The sequence below is a fragment of the Papio anubis genome, chromosome 7 (genome assembly GCF_008728515.1).
Source record: "Papio anubis isolate 15944 chromosome 7, Panubis1.0, whole genome shotgun sequence".
NCBI classification, from domain to species: domain Eukaryota; kingdom Metazoa; phylum Chordata; class Mammalia; order Primates; family Cercopithecidae; genus Papio; species Papio anubis.
Window position 1 is genome coordinate 142,488,332 of NC_044982.1, and position 26,126 is coordinate 142,514,457.

Below are 26,126 nucleotides of genomic sequence, written 5' to 3' on the forward strand. Positions count from 1 at the left end.
TTAAGATGAAAAGCTTCCTCTTCCTCAGGACAGCTTCTACTTTAGATGATCCAATAGTAATTAAAGAATATACCTGTACCTGCAGATTCCAGTTTCAAAGAAATTTAATATTATTTACACAGTTAAGGAACAGGTGATACATTTTCATTTGTTAGAAACTGATCTTTCTGTAATAAAATAGATTTTCAATTCAGTGTATGTCATTATTACTGCTAAGGAAATCTTAGCCCTTGTCTGCCTTAAAAGAATCTTTATTTACTGTAATTATTGCTATGTAGTCACTACTTTTTGTTAATTCCTCAAATCACTCAGATGGTCTTGTTTTCCACTTAGTAAGTAGTCTACAGAGCTTTGACGTTCCTATTTCCTATATAAGAGAAATTTAAAACATTTTTTGTTCTTTCTGTCTTAGGGGAATAAAAAAACACTAACCACACATTTGGTTAAACTGCTTAGGAGAAGACATAATAACGATTCCCCAATCTATACTTAACAGCCATAAACCTGAGTTATAGGCTCAGTTACTCCAAATAAATAGTTCTTATAGGTACTTAATTAGGCCTTAGTATCTAAATAACAAAATAATTTCCCCAAATAAATAAGAGGAAGGCCGCCCTATACCTTTGTTGCTCTATGGTGACATTATTAAGGACCTGGCAAATCACTCGTTTTAAAGCTGTAACTATGTCAAGCATTTATTAAGATTTAGTATGTAGAGAACTGTAATCCCAAGAGCTGTGTTCTATACTCTCAAAAAGTATCTCTTGGGAGGTAACACAAAATTTAAGTCCTCACAATAGTGATTTTATTAAATTAGTTGCTTTATAAAACATTGCAGATGTCATAATTGTTAACATAACAATTTACCAAACTGTAGTTAACTGGTGCAGTTTGCTGAGCATGTTTTATAAAGGAAAGGAAATGCCAAAACCCTGGTAAAGTTGTTCCATTGCAGCCTAAGAGAACAAAGATTTGTTTCTCAGACACTTAAATCAGTCAAATAAAAATAAGTTTCCCTCCCCCATCTGAAGCACTTCATCAGTAGAAATAGCCTGATAAATAACTAGACAGTCTTTGCACTGAAGAGATTCCACAACATGTAATGCAATAATGGAAAGGTTACCTTCTTTAGCTTCAAAGTTGGAGGGTTTTGGTCATTTTAATTTTATATCAAACTAGTGCTTTTCAGCCGCAGTATCTTCACTCTGAGAGAAGCAGTCTTCTTCACAATGTATTTTTAATATCCTCATGTTCAATTTTAAGACAAAGCAATTTTAATACTAGGTGCACACCACATGCCCTTGCTGCAAACTGCTTTTCTTGACAAGTTACGAAGTAGTTCAAGGAGGTATGGTTAAGGCTGTATTACTGAATGGTGCTGGTAAATACTACACAGTTTTTTTGTCATGTTGCAACCTTTTGTTTCCAATTTATTTAGTGACTGCTGCTATGAAATCAGATAGCAACAATGACAACATTATTAGGTTTGTTTTGAACTATGATTTAGTAGCAACTTAGGTTCCAATTTTAACCCCTTGGCAGCAAGATCCAAGTTCCATCATTTGCACATTAGCACCTAAGTGTCAAGGGGTTAAATAACCAGCACAAAATATACTGCACTTCTGATTGTAGCATTTGGCAGAACTGAAAGGAAAGGAAGTTGTGCTACATGTTCAAGGGATTGTGGGCAACATAAAGATGATACCAAGAAAAGATAAAATGTCACATGAAGTCTTCATAGTCTTGTACATATCCTCCATCATAACCACCATAATCTGCCAGATCATCTTTCATGGTGGCTTTTAATCCCCCTCCAGGAACCACACCTTTCTTCTTCTTTTTGGCTTTGCTTTGCTAAAGATGAAAGAGAGTTAATTCATGAAACTTTATGTGCTATGGGCATCTTACCTGGTATAGCAACCCTCACAGACACACAAAAACCTTTGGTCCCAGACACACTAGTTCCGTAAGGGACAACCGAGCCTACATGTTTTGGACCTGAACAGGTCTCTAAAAGGTCTCCCAGAGTCAGTCTCTCCAAAACTTGATCTGGGTCCTTGTTCCTGTTCTGGATACCTAGCCCACCAGCAGGGGTTATAAGTTATTGGTAGAAAGCCTCAACTTCACTGAAGCAAATTTAGAAAAGTGTGAATAAGTACCCCCCAATTTAAACTTACAAAGCTAACCTTTACTTGACATACTTCTCTTACTTTTATAAATATTCTGCAAAGTGAGTATTATTGTCCCTATTTTAGAAGGGAGAAAACTGAAGCTTAGAAAAGCTGATTTACCTATAGCTATTGAGTGGCAGAGCTAGTATATGAACCCAGTCTATGATTTCAGCAATTTCTATGAACTCAGAAAAGGGGAACATGTCTGGAAACAAAAGGACAGTAATAGTACCCATACTCCTGTTCTAGTCTAACTTAAATGGTGTTAGTGAGTTGCTTGACTTTTAAGTAATTAGGACAGGCTCCTATTACATTTGTTGAATGTTAGACCTATAACCCCACTCTAATTTAATACACATTTCCCTACACAGCTTGCTCTTACCTTTTCTTGCTTCTGTTTTTCACTGCAAAGCACAGTCAGTGAATTGGTAATTTTTTTCAAGTCATCAATTTCCACTTAAAAAAAAAAGGGCATACCATTAAATGTGAATTTTTAAGCATTTTGAAAACTTAAAGCTAAATATACACATTCCACATATATCTATATATCCCAAAATGTACATTCCAAAAGTGTTATGAGAAATCCAATTTATTCATTGTTAAACTTCAGTAACTATGAAAGGACCATGAATTTCTTCTTTTTAAACATAAGGTGGCCGGGCACAGTGGCACATGCCTGTAATCCCAACACTTTGGGAGGCCTAGGTGGGTGGATCACTTAAGCCCAGGAATTCGAGACCAGCTTGGGCAACACAGCTAGACCCAGTCTCTTGAAAATAAAATTTATTTATAATGATGACCTGTAATCACCAACACACCACTGTTCAACCAAAGAGAAACTGTCTTTTATATATATATAGAGCTCACAATGCTTCCTACTGTCCTTCCTTAGTCTAAACAAATGGGAGAGGATAACATGCCCTTCCATTAACATACCCCCAGTAATCAGTGAGAACAGACAAATAAACATGGAATGACAAGTATTATTATTTATATTATTTTTTATTTTTTGAGATGGAATCTCACTCTGTTGCCCAGGCTGGAGTGCAGTGGTGCCATCTCAGCTCAATGCAAGCTCCACCTCCTGGGTTCATGCCATTCTCCTGCCTCAGCCTCCCAAGTAGTGGGGACTACAGGCGTCCACCACCACACCTAGCTAATGTTTTGTATTTTTAGTAGAGACGGGGTTTCACTGTGTTAGCCAGGATGGTCTCAATCTCCTGACAGGTGATCCGCCTGCCTCGGCCTCCCAAAGTGCTGGGATTACAGGCGTGAGCCACCGCGCCCGGCCTATTTTATTTTATTTTATTTTATTTTATTTTATTTTATTTTTTTTGAGACAGAGTCTCCCTCTGTCGCCCAGGCTGGAGTGCAGTGGCCGGATCTCAGCTCACTGCAAGCTCTGCCTCCCGGGTTCACGCCATTCTCCTGCCTCAGCCTCCCGTAGCTGGGACTACAGGCGCCCACCACCTCGCCCGGCTAGTTTTTTTTTTGTATTTTTTAGTAGAGACGGGGTTTCACCATGTTAGCCAGGATGGTCTCGATCTCCTGACCTCGTGATCTGCCCGTCTCGGCCTCCCAAAGTGCTGGGATTACAGGCTTGAGCCACCGCGCCTGGCCCTATTTTATTTTTTTTGAGACGGAGTCTCGCTCTGTCACCAGGTTGGAGTACAGTGGTGTGATCTCGGCTCACTGCAACCTCCACCTTCCAGATTCAAGTATTGTCCTGCCTCAGCCTCCTGAGTAGCTGGGATTACAGGTGCACACCACCACGCCCAGCTAATTTTTGTATTTTTCTTTTTTTTAGAAGAGACGGGGTTTTACCATGCTGGCAAGGTTAGTCTCAAACTCCTGACCTCGGGTGATCCGCTGGCCTCAGCCTCCCAAAGTGCTGGGATTACAGGCATGAGCCACCGCGCCCGGCCGGAATGATAATTCTTAAACCTACAATGACAACACCCTATCCCATCATGTCTCCATTTTCTTGCATGGGAATTAGAATGAGAACAGTGACCATCTCCATGTCCTACCACGAAATGGTCCTGTTCAGTGGACAGCATTATCAGCCTTATAAAAATATGAAGCTGGAAAGAAACACCAGTTTTTAGCTACTAGAAAGTGTTCAGTTTTGGTAAGAGAACACCTCCAAAAACCAGAAAAAAATAGTACATGCAGAATAAAATATCAACTCTGGGCACGTTACCAATCAAATGTAGAGCCCTCAGCATAGTGATATTTCTCAAAGAAAACCCAATCCATTGTAGAGGATTCCTCTTTCTCCATCTTAAAAACTGCAAATAGGCTGGGCGTGGTGGCTCACACCTGTAATCCCAGCACTTTGGGAGGCCAAGGTGGGGGGATCACCTGAGGTCAGGAGTTCCAGAGCAGCCTGGCCAACATGGTGAAACCCTGTCTCTACTAAAAATACAAAAAATTAGCCAGGCGTGGTGGCAGGCGCCTGTAATCCCAGCTACTCGGGAGGCTGAGTGGAAGAACTGCTTTTTTTTTTTTTTTTGAGATGGACTCTCGCTCATTCCCCCAGGCTGGAGTGCAGTGGTGCGATCTCAGCTCACTGCAAGCTCTGCCTCCCGGGTTCACACCATTCTCCTCCCTCAGCCTCCCAAGTAGCTGGGACCATAGGCACCAGCCACCACGCCCGGCTAATTTTTTTTTTTTTTTGTATTGTTAGTAGAGATGAGGTTTCACCGTGTTAGCCAGGATGGTCTTGATCTCCTGACCTCGTGATCCACCCACCTCGGCCTCCCAAAGTGCTGGGATTACAGGCGTGAGTCACTGCGCCAGGCCAGGAGAACTGCTTTAACCCAGGAGGCAGAAGTTGCAGTGAGTTGAGATGGTGCCACTGCATTCCAGCCTGGGCGACAAAGCAAGACTCCATCTCAAAAAAAAAAAACTGCAAATACTAGCAAAACCAGTCCCTTCCATACATTCCTGCTTCACCACCCATGGCTGTCACTCCCATTCACCCTGCCCTGAAATGTATGACTCCTGTCAAGGTGTGGCACCACAACCACGGACCCAGAGAATAGGTGCCAGCATGCAACTTGCACCTTGTCTAATTCTGCTGTGTAAAAACCAGTGGCCAAAGTCTCACCCAACCCAAATCCTACAGGGCCAGAGACCTTTTTCCCTCAAAAGATACTTCCCAGCCCCTCTCAAGTGATAATCAGATAAAAAGAATGGGCCAGTGTTTTACTAGCTGCTTTGCAGACAAGCCCAGGTATCTCTTAAGGAAGCCATTGTAAAACAAGAAGTCCTCCTACCCCTACAAACAAAAAGATCCAGCACTCAAATTCACTGTGTATCTGCAGACCAACATTCACAAGGTAATTGCTAAAACAGCAAATCATGAGTCTATATTATAGTATCCTTGAAAATAAAAAATAACCTTCAACCTCCTGAAGATAACATCCTACTAAAAATCTACCCAGAGGGACTAGAGATTAGAATTACTTACATGAAATACACACATCTCGAACTAAGACTTCCAAAAAACTGGCATAATATAGTGATTTTTCATATTGTGTAATTTTATCTTTTAGTAACTTTCCAAACTCTGTAAAGTCATCTCTTGAAGATGGGTTCATAGCATCTATTCCATAAACTGTATTATTAACACCTGTAGGAGAAAAGAAGCACTGAAAAGTATCAGGAGGTTAGGATTTTTAAAACTGAAACCTTACAAGCCAATCAGCTACGTGAATAACCCTGTTGTTTCATTCTAAAGCAGAGGCTCTGAACCTGAAGCCACTGGAGTCATTGGATAGAATGGCTGGAGCGGGACAGGGCGGGGTGAGGGGTGGGGGCAGGGGGACTACGAACTTAAATCAGAAAAACAGTCACATCTTTATTAACCCGTAATTCAGCATTTCCTTCCGTCTCAATTGACTGGCAACAAATCACAGTGGTATTAGCAAAACTTGACTTACCAGGAGAGATTACACACACTCTCCTGACATTACAGATATCTTACAATATTAATATTGTTCAGTCATCATTACTCTCAAATGACATTATTTGTTAGACCTGCCACTATACCTTATTTTTTTTTTTTTTTTTTGAGACGGAGTCTCACTGTGTCTCCCAGGCTGGAGTGCAGTGGCGTGATCTCGGCTCACTGCAAGCTCCGCCTCCCGGGTTCACGCCATTCTCCCGCCTCAGCCTCCCAAGTAGCTGGGACTACAGGCGCCCGCCACCGTGCCCGGCTAATTTTTTTTGTATTTTTAGTAGAGACGGGGTTTCACCATGTTAGCCAGGATAGTCTCGATCTCCTGACCTCGTGATCCACCCGCCTCGGCCTCCCAAAGTGCTGGGATTACAGGCTTGAGCCACCGCGCCCGGCCCACTATACCTTATTTAATGCATCAATAAGGAAGCACATAATTCTGTATCACAAATTGTCATTTTAGTATTTTGACATCTATTTCTATATAACAGGTTTTCTTTATAATTAAGTATTTTATTCATTTAAAAACAATGTATCAAGGCCAGACACAGTGGCTCACACCTGTAATCCCAGCGCTTTGTTTGGGAGGCCTAAGAGGGAGGATCGCTTGAGGCCAGGAGTTTGAGACCAGCCTGGGCAACACAGCAAGACTTCATCTCTACAAGAAGAAATTGTTTTAATTAGCCAGGTGTGGCCAGATGTAGTGGCTCACACCTGTAATCCAAACACTTCGGGAGGCCAAGGCAGGTGGATCACCTGAGGTCAGGAGTCCGAGAGACAAGCCTGGCCAACACGGTGAAACCCCGTCTCTACTAAAAATACAAAAATTAGCCAGGCATGGTGGTGGCATGTGTCTGTAATCCCAGCTACTTGGGAGGCTGAGGCACGAGAATCACTTGAACCCAGGAGGCGGAGGTTGCAATGAGCCGAGACTGCACCACTGCCTTCCAGCGTGGGTGACACAGTGAGACTCTGTCTCAAAAAAATAAATAAAATTAGCCAGGTGTGGTGATATTCACCTGTAGCCTTCACTACCTGGGAGGCTGAGGTGGGAAGATTGTTTAAGCCCAGGAGTTAGAGGCTGCAGTGAGCTATGGTCATGCCACTGCACTCCAGATTGGATGACTGAGCAAGACCCTTTCTCTAAAAATAAAACAACACATTACATTACAAAAGGGATACTCTGTTCTTGTACAAGAACACCCCCACAGTAAAGTGGGGAGAGAGGGAACAAAAAGAGTAAGAAACAAAGATGGATCCTGTGAAAGTATTTGTCTAACTCCAGAAGCTAAAAAGGGGTAAACATGTTATATCCCAATAGAAGAAATATGGCCTGGGCTGGGCATGGTGGCTCCTGCCTGTAATCCCAACACTTTAGGAGGCCAAGGCGGGCAGATCACTTGAGCTCAGGAGTTCAACAACAGCCTGGGCAGCATGGTGAAACCCTCTATCTACAAAAAAATACCCCCAAAAAAAAAAAATTACCCAGGCGTGGTGGCATACACCTGTAGTCCCAGCTACTTGGGAGCCTTAGGTGGGAGAATGGCTTGAGCTCAGAGGCAGAGATCATACCACTGTACTCTAGCCTGGGTGACAGAGCCAGACCCTGTTAGAAAAAAAAAAAAATCTGGCCCACATGAGTTTTAGACTAAGATAAGTATGCTTCTGTATCCTCCATGTCAAGTATGTTAGTTATTAACAATATCACATGTGGTATTTTAGTATGAGAAACACAACAGTAAAATCCTATTAACAATGACTGTATGAATGCATGTTTTTTACCTTTTAGTCTGTAACAGGTGTCCCATGCTAGGCTTTATGCACACTTCATAAACCTGCCTCTTTAATAAACACATGGGCAGCTTTTACCATCCTAGGAAGACACATAATAACAGCCAAGAGCCCTCTATAATTAGACGAGTGCAGTTAAGACCTGCCAAGCATACAATGGTGCACGGAGCATTCACAGCAACTCCCGGTATTTGTACAGATCCACTAACAGATAAGGTCACACTTCGCCATGAAAAGGAAAACAATCACTACAGTCAGCCTTTTGATCTGTTTAGAGTAGAGAAAGCATGAAGGTGGGGGAGACGTATCAGAATAACTAGAGCTTTCCTTCTTGGCTATAAATTGCAATGATTTAACTGTTTCAACATGATCTTCTACTCTGAAAAGTACTCAACAGGTAATGACAAACTTGGTTAAATGAAGTGAAGGCTTTGACTATTTCTCTAGCCATGTCTCTTACTCTGGAACACTCTGAATGTAACTATTTATAGGATGCTGCACTTTTATCTCATGCACTAACCACAGCTGCAGACACCACACACAGAAATGGAGGCCCTCTAAAGACAGGGCATGGTAAGGGCAAAGAAGGATTGCAGAAGGAAATGACACTGAGCACAAGAAGGCACAGAAAAAGCTGCATGCTTCACCTGAAGCAACATCCTACTGTCTAAGTCTTAAGACAGCAGGACAGCCCTACAGTCCATTTCAAAGCTACAGACCTCACATTTCATGCAAATTTCATCCAGCTGATAAAAATATTCTACGCAGCAGTGTACTTCATTTGAGTCTACTCCTTTTTGCCCTTCTTGCATTGCTATAAATGACTTATCTTAATAATCTTTTACTCAAAACAATCATTCAAAAATCTGAAAATGTAATGAAATCTCAAATATACACAGAGATTAAAAACTGCTTTCTAATATCTACATTAGCCAGTATCATGTTTCTTTTAAGAAAAGGAGATGTTTTCTGAACTTTCTGGGGTCTTCACCTGTAACAGTTTAATACTGTATTGCCATCATACTCCTGTCTTACCAAAAGTTTCCTTTGCTAATTCGAGGTCTGACTCTTCCTGTAATTTCTTTAGCCGAAGTTTATCTGCTAATTGTTCTTCTGGTGTTAGCACTTTAGGTTCTTCAGGTTCTTCTAACTAAAATGAGACAAAAGTTTTTAAAAAGCACTGGGATTATGATGCACCCAGTACCTTTCTGTATTGTATGAATTCTTAAGCATATATAATTATAAATAAAAGTGAACACTGGTAATTACTGTTTCAGGCATTCCTCTAAACACTTTAGTTTTTTTTTTTTTTTTTTTTTTTTTTTTTAAGACAGAGCCTCACTCTGCCACCAAGGCTGGAGTGCAGTGGCGCGATCTTGGCTCACTGCAACTTCTGCCTCCTGGGTTCAAATGATTATTGTGCCTCAGCCTCCCAAGTAGCTGGGATTACAGGCGTGCGCCACCACATCTAGCTAATTTTTGTAGTTTTAGTAGTGACAGGGTTTCACCATGTTGGCCAGGCCGATCTTGAACTCCTGACCTCAAGTGATCCGCCCGCCTCAGCCTCCCAAAGTGTTGGGATTACAGGTATGAGCCACTGTGCCCAGTCCACTTTAGATATTCTTAACCCAATTTTAAAGATAAACAATGGAGGCACAGAGAAACAACCTGCCCACAATAATAGAAGGTAACACGGCTGGTAATGTGACAGATTTGTACCCAGGAAGACTGGGATTACTTCTTTTTTTTTTTTTTTTACGGAGTCTTGCTCTGTCACCCAGGCTGGAGTGCAGTGGCCAGATCTCGGCTCACTGCAAGCTGCGCCTCCTGGGTTCACGCCATTCTCCTGCCTCAGCCTCCCGAGTAGCTGGGACTACAGGCGCCCGCCACCGAGCCCGGCTAGTTTTTTGTACTTTTTAGTAGAGACGGGGTTTCACCGTGTTAGCCAGGATGGTCTCGATCTCCTGACCTCGTGATCCACCCGTCTCGGCCTCCCAAAGTGCTGGGATTACAGGCTTGAGCCACCGCGCCCGGCTGGGATTACTTCTATAGCCTTTTTTAAAAATAAGAAATTGAGACTGTGGAAAAAGTAAAAATATTACTTTCATACACTGCTACTAAAACTATATTGGAACAACCTTTCTAGGGCAACTTGGTAATATGTATCAAGTCTTAAATAATACTTTTACATGCTTTAATCAAGCATTCTACTTCTAGGTATTTACCTCAAGAAATAAGATGCACACAAATATATAAGCCCAAGAATGTACATTAGAGTATTATTCATAATTTCAAATAAATTTACAGACAACCTAAATGTCCAACAGAATGGTTCAAAACATTTCCCCTTTTCATCATATTGTATAATTATAAAAGTATCATTATAACAAATTTTAAAGATATAATAGTAGATGTCATTTGTTTCCCAAACCCACTTCTCTGAGATGACAGCTGACAGCTTAGTGTGTATCTATCTTCTCTTTATACTGGGATATAATTTTTCTTTTTTTTGAGATGGAGTCTCACTCTGTCGCCCAGGATGGAGATGGAGTCTCGCTCTGTCACCCTCACTCTGTCGCCCAGGCACAATCTCCACTCACTGCAAGCTCCGCCTCCAGGGTTCACGCCATTCTCCTGCCTCAGCCTCCCAGGTAGCTGGGACGACAGGCGCCTGCCACCAGACCCAGCTAATTTTTTGTATTTTTTAGTAGAGACGGGGTTTCACCATGTTAGCCAGGATGGTCTTGATCTCCTGACCTTGTGATCTGCCCACCTCGGCCTCTCAAAGTGCTGGGATTCCAGGCATGAGCCACTGTGCCCGGCTGTTTTCTTTTTTTTTTGGAGTCAGGGTCTTGCTCTGTCACCTAGGCTGGAGTGTAGTGGTGCAATCATGGCTCACTGCAGCCTCAACTTCCTGGGCTCAAGTGATTCTCCTACCTTAGCTTCCCAAGCAGCTGATGCTACAGGCATGTACCACCATGCCCAGCTCATTTTTCTACTTTTTGTAGAGACGGGGTCTCCCTATGTTGTCCAGGCTGGTCTCAAATCCATGGACTCAAGCAATAGTCCCACCTCAGCCTCCCAAAGCGTTGCAATTACAGGAGTGAGCAAACCACCCTGGGCTGTTTTAATTTTTGAACCATGTAAATGTGTTCTCAAATAGAAAATAGGCCAGGCACAGTGGTTCACACCTATAATCCTAGCACTTTGGGAGGCCAAGGCGGGTTGATCACCTGAGGTCAGGAGTTCGAGACCAACCTGGCCAACATGGTGAAATGCCATCTCCACTGATAATACAAAAATTAGCTGGGTGTGGTGGCACACGCCTGTAGTCCCAGCTACTCTGGAGTCTGAGGCAGGAGAATCACTTGAACCCAGGAGGAGGTTGAAGTGAGCTGAGATTACACCATTGCACTCCAGCCTGGGTGATAAGAGTGAAACTCCATCTCCAAAAAAAAAAAAAAAGAAATAGAAAATAGGCTGGGTGTGGTGGCTTATGCCTGTAATCCCAGCACTTTGAGAAGTTGAAGCAGGCAGATCACTTGAGGTCAGGAGTTTCAGACCAGCCCAGCCAATGTGGCAAAACCCCATCTCTACTAAAAATACGAAGATTAGCCAGGCATGATTGCGTGTGCCTGTAATTCCAACCTGGGATGCTGAGGAATGAGAATTGCTTGAACCTGGGAGATGGAGGCTGCAGTGAGCCAAAATCACACCACTGCATTCCAGCAGCCTAGGTGACGGAGTGAGACTCTGTCTAAAAAACAAAAACAAAAAAGCCACACAAATAAATATTTCTGATCCTGTGCCAAATAATCAAAAACAAATACATTTATATAGCTACATGGCACAGAAATGAACAATTTTTATATTTTGTTCAATATATACACTGCAAATAAAAACTAATCCTGGCCAGGCACAGTGGCTCACGCCTGAAAGCGCAGCACTTTGGGAGGCCAAGGCAGACAGATCACAAGGTCAGGAGATTGAGACCATCCTGGCCAACATGGTGAAACCCCATAATAAATACAAAAAATTAGCTGGCCGTGGCTCCTGTAGTCCCAGCTACTCAGGACGCTGAGGCAGGGGAATGGCATGAACCCGGGAGGCAGAGAGGTTGCGCTGAGCCGAGACTGAGCCACTGCACTCCAGCCTGGTGACAAAGCAAGACTCCATCTCAAAAAAAAAAAAAATCTAATCCTGTTGACTAGAATGAACTACAGGCACTGGCAGAAATCACTGACTGTAGTCACTGCACTATCATGACTGTTCCTGAATGTTTGTGAAAACTTAAAAGACACTCATATATAAAACTGGGTTCTGTTTTTGCAAAAACCATAAATCAATTTGTTTTGGATTTTACCTACCTTATGGTATCCACTTACAGTCTTTACAGAGCCCTTCAAATTGCTAGGTAATATTTGCAGCCTGTTAGAAACTATACCACTACCGATGTGAGAATTCTGTATTTTAGAAAACAAACGGTACTTACCCTCTTTTTAATTTCTTCTTGCCTTTTCTTCTGTTGCCGTTCTTTCTCTTTTATCTTTTCTGCTATTTTTTTCTTTTCTGAAATTTTTACCTCTAAAAGTAAAAATAAGTTTTATTCACAGTTATACTATTTTCCAGTTTATTGATGAGACAGACATGATACTTGTATGCTGTTAAGAGACCAAACCTTTCCCAGCTTCAAACAGTGATTTTTCTCACAAATAATGGGAAACTTCTGGGACGACTCCTTCTCCTCTCTAACGTGACCCCTAAGATCCAAATATCTCTTCATATTTCCCCACCGTCCTATAGGCAGGGCTTAGATCATTCAACTATAATTAATGCCAAAACCTCTACCCTTTCCTCCTAACAATACCTAGCACTCACACAGAAATACAGCAGGTATCTAATCTGATTATATTTTGAGGAGATACAGAAAAGTTGCAGGGAAAACAGAATAAAGTGGGAATGGAAGCACACTTGGTTTCTAAATACCAAAATCTCCCATTTTGTGAGCATTCTGTCATTTGTCTTAATACAAGTCACAAATGCTCAGCAAGACATAAAAACAAAAATGGAGGTACCCCAGTGGCTCACCTGGTTTTACTTCTGCTTCCTCTTTTTTTTCATCATCATCGTCATCCCAGTTATCCTAAAGAAAAAGACGTCCATTAATAATTCTTGCTTTTCTGTGTGAACCTTATTATCAACTTGACTAACTCCAGAGAAATAAGTTGGTTGGTATTTTTTGGTACTGCATTAACTTTTTAAATTAATGTAGGGAGAACTGACATCTTATAATGCTGAGCTGCCCTAACCAAGAATAACAGCTGTCTTTCCATTTGATCAAGTACATTTTTGTGTCTTTCAGAAGTGTTTTAAAGTGGTTTCCCTATTAGAGACTCTGCACATTTCTCTTTAGATTTATTCCTAAGTACTTCATCTTGCATGTTGCTATTGTAAATAGGGTATTTTCCTATTATGTCCTCTAAGTGGCTATTATTTGTGTATAAAAACATATTGGCAAGACCCGGTCTCTACAAAAAAAAAAAAAAATTAAAAAATTAGCTGGGTGTGGTGGCATGTGCCTGTAGTCTCAGCTACTTGAGAGGCTAATGTGGGAACATCACTTGAGCCCAGGAGGGTAAGGCTGCAGTGAGTTATGACAGTGCCACTGCACTCTAGCCTGGGCAACTCACTATCATAAAGACCCTGTCTCAAAATAAATAAACAAAAATAACTACTGGCTTTTTTATATGTTAATATCCTGCTACCTTACTGAATTCATTTATCTCTTAAGTTAGATTTATCATTGCTTCTCTAGGGTTTTCCAGGTATGCTGCCTTATCTGGAAACAAAAGATAGCTCTACTTCTTTACCAATCCTTAGGCCCTCACAATTGATTTATCTAATTGGGCCAGCTAAACCTCTAGTACAATGTTGAACAGCAGCAGAGGTAATGGGCATTCTTGCTTTCTGGATGGAATGCTCTGTTGTTTCCCCATGAAGTGCTATGCATCCCAACAAATTTATGCAGTAAAATTTACCAGACTTTTTTTTTGGTTTTTTTTTTTTGAGACGGAGTTTCGCTCTTCTTGCCCAGGCTGGAGTACAATGGTGCAATCTCGGCTCACTGCAACCTCCACCTCCCACATTCAAGCGATTCTCCTGCCTCAGCCTCCCCAGTAGCTGCGATTACAAGCATGTACCACCACGCCTGTCTCATTTTTGTATTTTTAGTAGAAAGAGTTTTTGTTTTGTTTTGTTTTGTTTTGTTTGAGACGGAGTCTTGTTCTATTGCCCAGGCTGGCTGGAGTACAGTGACGTGATCTCAGCTCACTGCAACCTCCGCCTCCTGGGTTCAAGTGATTCTCCTGCCTCAGCCTCCTGAGTAGCTGGGATTACCAGCGCACGCAACCATGCCTGGCTAATTTTGTATTTTTAGTAGAGATAGGATTTCACCATGTTGGTCACGCTGGTCTCGATCTCATGATCCGCCCGCCTCGACCTCCCAAAGTTCTGGAATTACAGGCGTGAGCCACCACACCTAGTCCCAGATTTTTATTCCATTGCCTCTGGATGGATTTCAAGTCAATTAGAAAGTCTTTTGTTTTGTTTTGTTTTGTTTTTGAGATGGAGTTTTGCTCGTTGCCCAGGCTGGAGTGCAATGGCGTGATTGTGGCTCACTGCAACTGCTGCCTATTGGGTTCAACCAATTCTCCTGCCTCAGCCTCCCAAGTAGCTGGGATTACAGGCATGCACTACCACGCCCAGCTAACTTTGTATTTTTAGTAGAGACGGAGTTTGTCCATGTTGGTCAGGCTGGTCTCAAACTCCCAACCTCAGGTGATCCGCCCGCCTCAGCCTCCCAAAGTGCTGGGATTACAGGCATGAGCCATTTCGCCCAGCCATAGTCTTTTCTTACACCTAAGAATTCACCCACAATTTTTTCTAGAATGTGTAGGGTTTCATTGTTTTTTTATTTAGATCTCTGATCTATTTGGAGTTTTTGTCTTGTGTATGACGTGCGACACGAATCTAGTTGTATTTTTTTCCAAAAGGGCTACCCAGTTGTCACCGCATCATTTATTAAAAACCCTTTAATAAATAATGATTTTCTCCCTGGGCTATGGTTTGAATGTATCCTCTAAGTTCATGTGATGAAAACTGAATCTCCAATCCAACAGTGTTGAGAAGTAGGGTCTTTCAGAAATGGTTAGAGGCAAAGCCCTCATGAATGGATTATTAATACCTTTATCTTAGGAGTAGATACCTGATAAAAGGATGAGTTCTGCCATCCTTTGTGCTCTTTTGCCCTTCTGCCACAGGATAATAGCACAAGAAGGCACTCACCAGATGCCAGCACCTTGATACTGGACTTCTCAGCCTCCATAACCATACGAAATAAATCTGTTTATAAAATACCCCGTCTATTGCATTCTATTGCAGCAAAAAATTTTTAAGATACACTGTGACTTACCATATACTAAATGTTCATATATACTTGGTCTACTTCTGGGCTTTTGATCCTATCCCACTAATCTACTGTCTCTCCATACACCAGTACCATACTGGGGTTTTTTTTGTTTTGCTTTTTGAGACGGAGTTTCGCTCTCGTTGCCCAGGAGTAACCCAGGAGTGGGAGGCTGCAGTGAGTTGAGATTGCACCATTGCACTCCAGCCCAGATACAGTGCAAGACTCTGAAAAAAAAGGAGTCAAGGCCGGCACATGCCTGTAATCCCAATACTTTGGGAGGCCAAGGTGGGCAGATCACCTGAGGTTGGTAGTTCAAGACCAGTCTGACCAATATGGAGAAACCCCATCTCTACTAAAAGTACAAAATTTGCTGGGTGTGGTGGCACATGCCAGTAATTTCAGCTACTCAGGAGGCTGAGGCAGGAGAATCACTTGAACCTGGCAGGCAGAGGTTGTGGTGAGCCGAGATCGCACCATTGCATTCCAGCCTGGGCAACAAGAGCAAAACTCCGTCCCAAAAAAAAAACAAGTCAAGAGCTGATTAAGCCTTCATGGATCCCACTCTAACTCAGGGCACTTTAAAATAGATCTAGCCAGGTGCAGCAGCTCAGACCTGTAATCCCAGCACTTTGGGAGGCCAAGGCAGGCAGATCACTTGAGACCAGGAGTTCTGAGACCAGCCTGGCCAACATGATGAAACCCCATTTCTACTAAAAAATACAAAAATTAGGTGGGTGTGGTGGTGCACGCCCATAATCCTAGCCACTCAGGATGCTGAGGAACAAGAATCATTTGAACTCAGGAAGCGGAAGTTGCAGTGAGCCAGGATTGAGCCACTGTACTCCAGTCTGGGCAAGAGAGACTGTCTTAAAAAAAAGATCTACACTGTCTTTTCTATGCCTAACTCAATCACTAAGCTAAATATAAACCAATTATCAAACACAATTTTCTAAAAGCTTCACAGAACTTAGAAGGCTCAAGTTTAATAGGGACAGACAGAGCCCTATGATTAAAGACGGTTTTAATCATAGGTAGCCTGGCCATTGTCTCAGCAACCACCAGGCACACTATGATATGCCATTTGAAGCTGAGCGGCACGATGGCAAATGCAAGGCAAGAGGCCCTGACGCTACTAAAGAAGCAAAGGCTGACTAATATGACTAATATGCCACACTATGACACCAAGCTTCTGGTTTCATAACACAAAGGGTCACAAATTTGTATCAGCCTAGAATATAAACTAACCAAGCCTTGATTCTTAATAAAAATCTCTAAGTCCACTAAATAAATTAAAAATTCAATATCATGATTAAGGCTGTCATACGGTCTGCAAGCATAATGAAAGGAACTTAGTATAAAAAAGTAAATGTATTTTTATATTCACCTTACTTCAGCAATTTAACCCACAGCTCGCAGTTTTAACAGATTGAGAGCAAACCAGCTAGTCATTATTTGAGTAACTATGATACTAGAGTTAGAAATTAGAGATCAAATGTTTGTATTTCGCCATTAGTTTGCCAAGTGCTTATATTAATACATCAGAGTACAAAAGGAACCAAAGAGCTAAAAATAAAAGTGAATTACTAGGCATTTTTTGTTGTTTAAATCTTCACAGAACCCAGGAAGGCTGGATCTGTGAGTGATATGCGGCAGTGCTTCAGTTCATTTGCTTACTTCCAGAAGGTGCATATTTACAACCCTTCTGAGCAACAGGTGTAGTAACAAGGTTAATTCTCACAACAGTCCTGTAAGGAAGGTCGTGTTATCCCCCCATTTTACAGAAAAGGAAACCGAGGCCCAGACACAGCCATCCCACAATCTCAGTGAAAAACTAAAGGACCTGCTCTGAATGGACCAAAGTTCTTTAAAGTGTCATAGTACAAAGTTACACTTAGAAGAATAAGTTCTGGTGTTCTATTACACAGTAAGGTGACTATAGCTAATAACAATGTTGTATATTTCAAGATAGCTCCATGAGAAAATTTTGAATGTTAACACCACAAAGAAATGATAAATGGGCCGGGTGCGGTGGCTCACGCCTGTAATCCCAGCACTTTGGGAGGCCGAGGCGGGCGGATCACAAGGTCAGGAGATCGAGACCATCCTGGCGAACACGGTGAAACCCTGTTTCTACTAAAAATACAAAAAATTAGCCAGGCGTGGTGGCGGGCGCCTGTAGTCCCAGCTACTCGGGAGGCTGAGGCAGAAGAATGGCGTGAACCCAGGAGGCAGATGTTGCAGTGAGCCGAGATCCGGCCACCGCACTCCAGCCTGGGCGACAGAGACAGACTATCTCAAAAAAGAGGCCGGACGCGTGGCTCGCTCGTAATCCCAGCACTTTGGGAGCTGCGGCGAAAGATCAAGAGGTTGCAAAGAGGATCGAAGACCCTCATCCTGGCTAACGCGCAAAACCCACCCACAAACCAGCCGCAAACCTGCTCCGAGCTGGCGGCGGCGGTTCACGAACCTGGGAGGCGGAGATTGCAGGACGATCGCCACTGCACTCCAGCCTGGTGCCGACACAACAGACCGCCTCAAAAAAAAAAAAAAAAAAAGAAAAGAAAAGAAATAAGAAATGATAAATGTTTAAAATGATGAAATAGTAATTACAAATGTTACAACGAACAGAAAACATCATACATAATTCCATAAATATGTACATTATAACAAATTGTAAAACACTTAAAAAGTTTTAAATAACATTTGATTGATCTTTTTATTAAAAATAAAAAAAATGATTTACTTTTTTAAAAAGCATGTTTTAAACACTTGCCTACAAAGTTCGTGGTTTGGTGGAGTTCAGTTCACTGTAATAAAACAGCTTACAACCCATCTTTAGAGTAACATGCTGAGATTCGTCCTTTAAATGTATACATGTAAACAGCTTCATTTAAGGCTTTTTAAAACACAGTGTTAAGGAAAGTCTTTAAAAAGTATGTTTTAAACACTTGCTTAGAAAATTCAGTCTGGTAAACAATTTAATTCACTGGAATAAAGCAGCTCACAATGCAAAATAATAATAAAAATAGTGTTATAGTAAATATGACTTCTTCCCTGAGTCCTGAAGTATAAAATAACTAACCTGGAACTAAGTCCCTCTCCTGGAAACTGGGAATCTCCTTAAACGGAAGGATTATGACACATATTAAGATATGCCCAGCTGGAGGTATACTGGTTACCAACCTTCTCACTTAAATTGCTTGTAGTGGGCCAGGCGCGGTGGCTCAAGCCTGTAATCCCAGCACTTTGGGAGGCCGAGGCGGGTGGATCATGAGGTCAGAAGATCGAGACTATCCTGGCTAACACGGTGAAACCCCGTCTCTACTAAAAATACAAAAAACTAGCCGGGCGTGGTGGCGGGCGCCTGTAGTCCCAGCTACTCGGAGGCTGAGGCGGGAGAATGGCGTGAACCTGGGAGGCGGAGCTTGCAGTGAACCGAGATCGCGCCACTGCACTCCAGCCTGGGTGACACAGCGCGAGACTCCGTCTCAAAACCCAGGTGGAGGTAGATTTTGCTTGTAGTGTTTCATTACCAATCCTTTACCTGGTTTTTTTTTTTTTTTTTTGAGACGGAGTTTCACTCTTGTTGCCCAGGCTGGAGTACAATGGCATGATCTCGGCTCATTGCAACCTCACCGCCTCTTGGGTTTAAGCGATTCTCCTGCCTCAGCCTCCCAAGTGGCCGGGATTACAGGTATGCGCCACCACAAACCGGCTAATTTTTTACTATTAGTAGAGACGGGGTTTCTCCATGTTGGTCAGGCTGGTCTTGAACTCCCGACCTCAGGTGATCCACCCACCTCAGCCCCCCAAAGTGTTGGGATTACAGGCGTGAGCCACCACACCCGGCCAGTTTTCTACTAATTTTAAGAAACTGGGCCAGACGTGCTGGCTCACGCCTGTAATCCCAACATTTTGGAAGGCCAAGGTGGCTGGAATATCTGAGGTCAGGGGTTCAAGACCAGCCTGGCCAACATGGCAAACCCTCGTTTCTACTAAAAATACAAAAAAAATCAGCAGGGCATGGTGGTGTGCACCTGTGGTCCCAACTACTCGGGAGGCTGAGGCCCAAGAATCACTTGAACCCAGGAGGCAGAGGTTGCAGTGAGCCGAGATCACGCCACTGCACTCCAGCCTGGGTAACAGAGAAAGCCTCCACCTAAAACAAAAAGAAAAAAAAGACAAAAGAAAAAAACTGGTCTGCAAGCCTCTGGTACTAAGAGGTCAAGAAGGAAGAAGTATGGCTGAAAATAGGGAGCTCCATCTCAATACCCCCAAGGTAAACAAACAAACTCAACATAGGAACATTTTTGTATAATGTTGATGCTCCTCAGTTACCCTTTCCAGAAAAACATCACCCCCAGCCCACCCATATTACAGCTCCCTCAGCACATTCACACCAACTGTATGTCCACCTCTATCCCTGTCCCTAGTTTCTCCCATCAAAGCATAAATCTTACCCCAGACACACATCAATGCAGACATAATGAAGCTACCTTGACATTCTCTACTCCATCACAGAATGGATTTTAGTAGCAAAAGAAGTGGTTCTGGCCAGGAGTGGTGACTCATGCCTGTAATCCCAGCACTTTGGGAGGCCAAGGCAGGCGGGCCACAAGGTCAAGAGATCGAGACCAAGCTGGCCAACATGGTGAAACCCCGTCTCTACTAAAAATACAAAAATTAGCTGGGTGTGGTGGCATGTACCTGTAGTCCCAGCCACTTGGGAGGCTGACGCAGAAGAATCGCTTGAACCAGGGAGGCAGAGGTTGCAGTGAAGCGAGATTACTTCACTGCACTCCAGCCTGGAGACAAGAGTGAGACTCTGTCTCAAAAAAAAAAAAAGCTGGGTGCAGTGGCTCACACCTGTAATCCCTGTAATCCCAGCACTCTGGGAGGCTGAGGCGGGTGGATCACCTGAGGTCAGGAGTTCGAGACCAGCCTAAACAACATGGAGAAACCCCATCTCTACTAAAAATACAAAATTAGCTGGGCGTGGTGGTGCATGCCTGTAATCCCAGACACTCGGGAGGCTGAGAATCTCCTGAGGCAGGAGAATCGCTTGAACTCGGGAGGCGAAGGTTGCAGTAAGCTGAGGTCGCGCCATTGTACTCCAGCCTAGGCAACAAGAGCAAAACCCCGTCTCAAAAAAAAAGAAAGAAGTGGTTCCATCAACATGTCCCAAGAAGAGCCATGACATCTGTTCCTCAATTCATAAAAGGAACCTTGACTGTCACTCTCTCCCCAAAGTGCTTACAAGTGTGCCCTGAAGTTACTACCAAACTAGCTAGCACTAAGCCCCTAAAGAAAGGAGCATAGTAAGTGTCAGCAAAAGAGACTGGTCACACTTCCAAACAGATGTAATTATAAAAGCAAAAGGCCAGGTAGCTTTCCCCAGGAAATTAGAGTTTTTGTTTCCATCGTTATAAAATTAAGTGCCTGAAAAGTAGATTTAAGGTAGAATGTTCACCACGCTGCTTCAAACAATATGCCCAATTTTCTGTAAACACTAGGAGTCTGTAAATTCCAGCAGCAAATTCAGATAAAATGCAAAAAGGGTTCCTAGAGAAACAGCTAAAATTAACTTAAAATATGGAGCAAGTCTACAACTCACTTCAAAGGGCCCTAAATGGTTATTTGATTCAAGAGACTACCTATGAACATCCAATTAAATCCCTTACCCAATTATTTTTGGCAGCCAATTAATCTTTCAACTATAATATCCAATTTATCTTCAAAAGAATCACCCAGGCTTCTCTCCTAAAATGGCTAGCTTCTTAGAATAGGGCCTGTTTATAAACTACTTGCTTATCTATACTCTTGCCCTGCAGATACACACCCATCATTTAGGCCATTTCTATGAAAGAGATGGCTGCTTTTTTACTTTAAAATCTGCTTCCTAATTGAACACATTATTAGAAGCAAAGCTGAAAACTTTAAATCTTGCTTTCTTTTTATTTTTAACAATGTGGCCAGTAGTTAGCTGGTTCTGTCTTCATAATATAAAACTACATTATGTCACATGCAATGAGAACACATTTAGGGCTGAAAATGCTTTCCAACTTAAGCAAGATATATTTATAGATTGTCAAATAGAAGTAGCTTCAAATGAGCAATAAAACTCTTTGCCCTATAGCAACAGCCTAGGAACTAACATATACTCCTTCTCCTTTTTTCTTTAAATAATTTGGTTTAGGTAAAACATAATCTCTTGCTGGAAAAAAAAAAAAAGGCTTTAATTGGTGTTCTGTAAGCTGTGCAGTTCTACTCTGAGAGAACTCAGAACTGTGCAACGAGATCTTGGCAAGTGTAGACTTCCAGCAAACTTTCAGTTTTTTAAAAGCCAAAATGTTCTTCCACCATCTCGGAATTATCCTGGGTGTCTAAAAGCCAAGGTGCCTGCCTTAGTAAATTCTACTTCATTTAATTCAATTCATTAAGCTTTTAACATACTACAATGGATCAGCACTGAGCTGAGTTCCATCTCAATGCCTACCTGTCTCATATTCAGGACAGTTATTAATCTACTTTCAATTCCTGGCTAAGCAATATCAAGACAGTGAACACTAAACAAGCGGTTTATTCACAATGATCCATCATGACGAGAAAATATTTTTCAATAACAAACATGCTTCCTAATTCAAAACTTGCTAGTTTATAAGAGTGGCAGGGTATGAAACGATATGATTGAGATTTTCTTGAAAATAATCTGGTTGGAAGAAGAAAGTGGGGATATAGAGGAAACAAGAGGGGTCACTGGCTTATTAAATGTTTCTCTCTACTGCATGTTTGGAATTTTTCGTAAGTTACACATACACATACACACACTGTCTTCAAAATACCCATTTACTGGCAAAATGCCCACCTTCTGGGTATTCCCCAGTAATTTCACATTTCTGTAAAATACAGATCCTATTCTTTAGAAGTTGTTTCCAACCCTTGGAAAATGTCCTTATCTCGTAGATTCAAACTATTTATTGGAATAGGATCCTAACAGAGGGTGAACGAGTAGGATGAGACAGGCTCAACTACGTCTGTTCTTTAGGATCACTCTCTCTTTTAATGTATTGGGGTCTTGCTATTTTGCCCAGGCTGGCTTCAAACTCCTAGGCTCAAGCAATCCTCTTGCCTCAGCCTCTTCAGGATCTTTTAAAAGAAATGCTGTATGATTACAGACGCAAATGCCTGAGATGGCTGAACAGCTAGAAGTTTCTGCAAACTCTGCACCCTTTGAATAAATCTAGCTTCTAAACTGTTCTACTGAAATGCTAGGAGACTAGTAAAATGGAGTACAAGTTATGTTGTCCTTGCTTCCAGTAGGTACTCACTGCCTTCTCAGTCAACACATCCTACACATCATACCAGCAATGGGGAAGGAGTCATATATGCCAAGTGAACAATTCTTCCCACTGCCTCTGCACAACTATCAGGATAGGCAAAAAGGTAAATAAAGCCAGGGTGATGGGAAAGTATGCTTCCAAGTTCTCATCTTTTTAACTGGGGAAAAGCATAGCCTTTTCTCTCCATATATATTAATAGTTGTACAGTTTAACCTAAGTCCACTTCTGCCACTGCCGGATAGCTATTTGAAAAGTCAAGGACAGCAAAATACTAAGTCTACTAAATGATAGTAAAGTGCTGGAGCAAATTATAGTAACAAAGACATCAGTTTTCCTTTCATTTCCCAGAACATTACAAATGACATTAAACCTGTATTTTTAAAGGTTAAGTACTAGATGCTGACATAAACAGAAGACCTCACGGAAACTAAGCCTTGTCTCCAACCCCTCAGAGAAAGTACAAAAACATAAGAATTCAGAAATTTGGTGATGTGGCTGAGCCTGCTGGCTCACACCCACAATCCCAGCATTTTAGGAGGCCAAGGAAGATAGATCACTTGAGCCCAAGAGTTCAAGACCAGCCTGGGCAACATGGCAAAACCCCATCTCTACCAAAAACACAAAACTCAGCCAGTCTCATAACTCCATTTCAAAATAAATAGGCCAGATGCAGTGGCTCACACCTGTAATCCCAGCACTCTGGGAGGCTGAGGCGGGAAGATCACTTTGACCTCAGGAGTTCGAGACCAGCCTAGGTAACATGGCGAAACCCTGTCTCTACAAAAAAATATGTATATATAAATTAGCTGGGCACAGTGGTGCACACCTGTAATCCCAGCTACTAGGGGGCTGAGGCTGGAGAATCACTTGAACCGGGGAGGCAGAGGTTGCAGAGATTGTGCCACTGCATTCCAGCCTGGGAGACCTGGTGAGACCTTGTCTCAAAAAATTAGATGGAGAGATTAAATTGTTTTAAGTTAAAAAAAAAAAAAAACTTAGCACTAAAAGAGCAACTGGACAAGATAATCTTTGTCATCCCTTACAACTTGTAAATATCCAAAACTTGTTCCAAGTGATCAGAATTACATTCATCAGAGGCCGGGCGCGGTGGCTCACGCCTATAATCCCAACACTTTGGGAGGCCTAGGCGGATGAATCACCTGAGGTCAGGAGTTTGAGACCAGCCTGACCAACATGGAGCGAAACTCCATCTCAAAAAAAAAAATTATATTCATCAGGATCGGTACCATTTAGATCCCTTAATCCCAGGGAAGTTATTCCATGACATCAGTCTACACTATCCATTAAAACTTCATTTTCTGCAACTTCTTTCCTAATATCTCTAATCTTTTCTCTGCATTTGTTAACTTATTCCCAAATTTCGTAACAGATGTCTTTTTTTTTTTTTTTTTTTTTTTTGAGACGGAGTCTCGCTCTGTCACCCAGGCTGGAGTGCAGTGGCGCGATCTCGGCTCACTGCAAGCTCCGCCTCCCGGGTTCACGCCATTCTCCCGCCTCAGCCTCCGAGTAGCTGGGACTACAGGTGCCCGCCACCTCGCCCGGCTAGTTTTTTGTATTTTTAGTAGAGACGGGGTTTCACCATGTTAGCCAGGATGGTCTCGATCTCCTGACCTCGTGATCCACCCGCCTCGGCCTCCCAAAGTGCTGGGATTACAGGCTTGAGCCACCGCGCCCGGCCCGTAACAGATGTCTTAACTGCCACTTCCTATATGCATGGAAAAAAATGAAAGGACCAATATGAACCCAAGGCTCAAAACTGAAAATCTGCTACAATGTAGGGGGATAACTAACATCTTGTAATGAGGCTGGTAACACAATCTAGTCCCATGTTTCTACAACATGTAAATAAAGCTTCTAAGTGTCTTCAAATAATCAGTCGATTTATTAACTTCAATGTGTGCAAAGCTCACAACATTCTTAAACCTCAGGCTGTCAATAAATTGGATATCCACACATCCAACCTCATCGGACTGGGGAGAAAAGAGAAAAACTCAAAACAACATCCCTATTAAGTTCATAGTGATTATCTAGCTTAAACTTTTCAGCCCAGGCAGAAGGATTTGTAGGATTCTCCATTTTGTGCTTATAAGTTAAGAGAAAAAAATTCACTAAATTAGGCAAAACTACAGAAAAAAATCATTTTCCATTTCACACAAAACTTTATCTGCACAAATATAACAAGATTTTGAGAACTTTGTTAATAAGAGTCTTAACATTTTGGATTTGAGACTTCTGTAACTACCGTAAAAAAAAAAACACGTAGAAGTAAATGTCACCTAAAAGCTGTATAATGAACCCTTCGGAGTTTTCAAAATCAAACGACTGAGGTAAAAATGATTATCTACAAGGCATAGACAAAAAACCAACAACAACAACAAAAAACCACAGGCCCGTAATCTACTACAACCACCAAATCTTCAATATTTCCTTAGGTGTCGTATGTGTGTAGTTGAGTAACTGACATCTCTCCATTCCTCAGGTCACGGTGTGAACTACCTGGGTTTCTGTCCACTAACTGTGGGCGATCTCAGTGTTCAGTTCATCCTTTTTATCACAGGGTGGGGGAAGGGAAAGCCAAAAGTTATTTCGCTTTACTGTTTCTACCTGTCTCGTGTGGGAAAAAAAAAGGTTGAAATTCAACAACAATATTTCACTCATCTAATCCCTCGAACAAACTGTATAAGTAGAGTTACTTATATAGTAACTCATAAGTGAGTTACTGGCCCTGGGCTGACCTGAGCTCGAAAAGGCATGCGACTTCTTTCAAGACCTTCCATATGGATAAGCTGCAAGGCTCAATTCCCAACTTCCCGGTCTCATTCCTGCGAGAGGCTCCGGACCGCGAAGCTTGCACGTGGGCCGACCCGGCCGATGCTGTCACCTTTCGTCGCCAGCCAGCGGGTGGGATCCAGGCCAGAGAGCAGACCCTCAACCGGAGAGGGGGTAGGGGAGGCCATGCTGCCAGTCTTCGGCCCACATGGCCGGCAGGCGGAGGGGAAGAGAGCACCACCAGGCCCTAGGCTCACGCCTGGACCCACGGCCCGCAGGCCCCGGCAGCGCCCCAGGGCCCAGCGTCGGCCGGCAACCAGCCAGCCCGCTCCCGCGCTGCCCGTCACCCTAGCCCGCACCCACCTTGACGTCCTCGTCCTCGTCCTCGCCTTCCCAGCGGTCCCCGCCGGCAGTGCCGCCGCCCCCCACCTTCCGCACTGGGTCTTCCACGGAGAACGCGTCCGCGTCTACGGAAGAGAGCGAGCCGCGTTAGTGCCTGCCATGGCGTGAGGCCGGCGCCGGCCCGGGCCCTACGCCAGCAACTTCTCCTCACCCCAGGAGTCCGAGTCCCCTGCCGCCGCCGCCGCCCATCGAAACCGGGT

At 42.8% G+C, this 26,126-nt stretch overlaps 1 protein-coding gene across 2 annotated transcripts; it reads right to left on the reverse strand.

The window, feature by feature from the left end:
- Positions 1-86: 86 nt before the first annotated feature.
- On the reverse strand, positions 87-26,126 carry EIF3J (eukaryotic translation initiation factor 3 subunit J). 2 transcript variants are annotated; one of them, XM_003900868.3, is made up of 8 exons: positions 26,078-26,126; positions 25,888-25,991; positions 13,015-13,069; positions 12,419-12,510; positions 8,962-9,076; positions 5,647-5,808; positions 2,554-2,627; positions 87-1,854 (listed from the first exon to the last, which is right to left on the reverse strand). In XM_003900868.3, the coding sequence occupies exons 6-8, from the start codon at positions 5,774-5,776 to the stop codon at positions 1,723-1,725; spliced, it is 336 nt and encodes a 111-aa protein (XP_003900917.2). In that variant the 5' UTR covers positions 5,777-5,808; positions 8,962-9,076; positions 12,419-12,510; positions 13,015-13,069; positions 25,888-25,991; positions 26,078-26,126; the 3' UTR covers positions 87-1,722. The 2 variants fall into 2 exon arrangements, with proteins under 2 accessions (XP_003900917.2, XP_009208330.1); XM_009210066.4 differs by lacking the exon at positions 26,078-26,126 and having other exon boundaries at positions 25,491-25,991.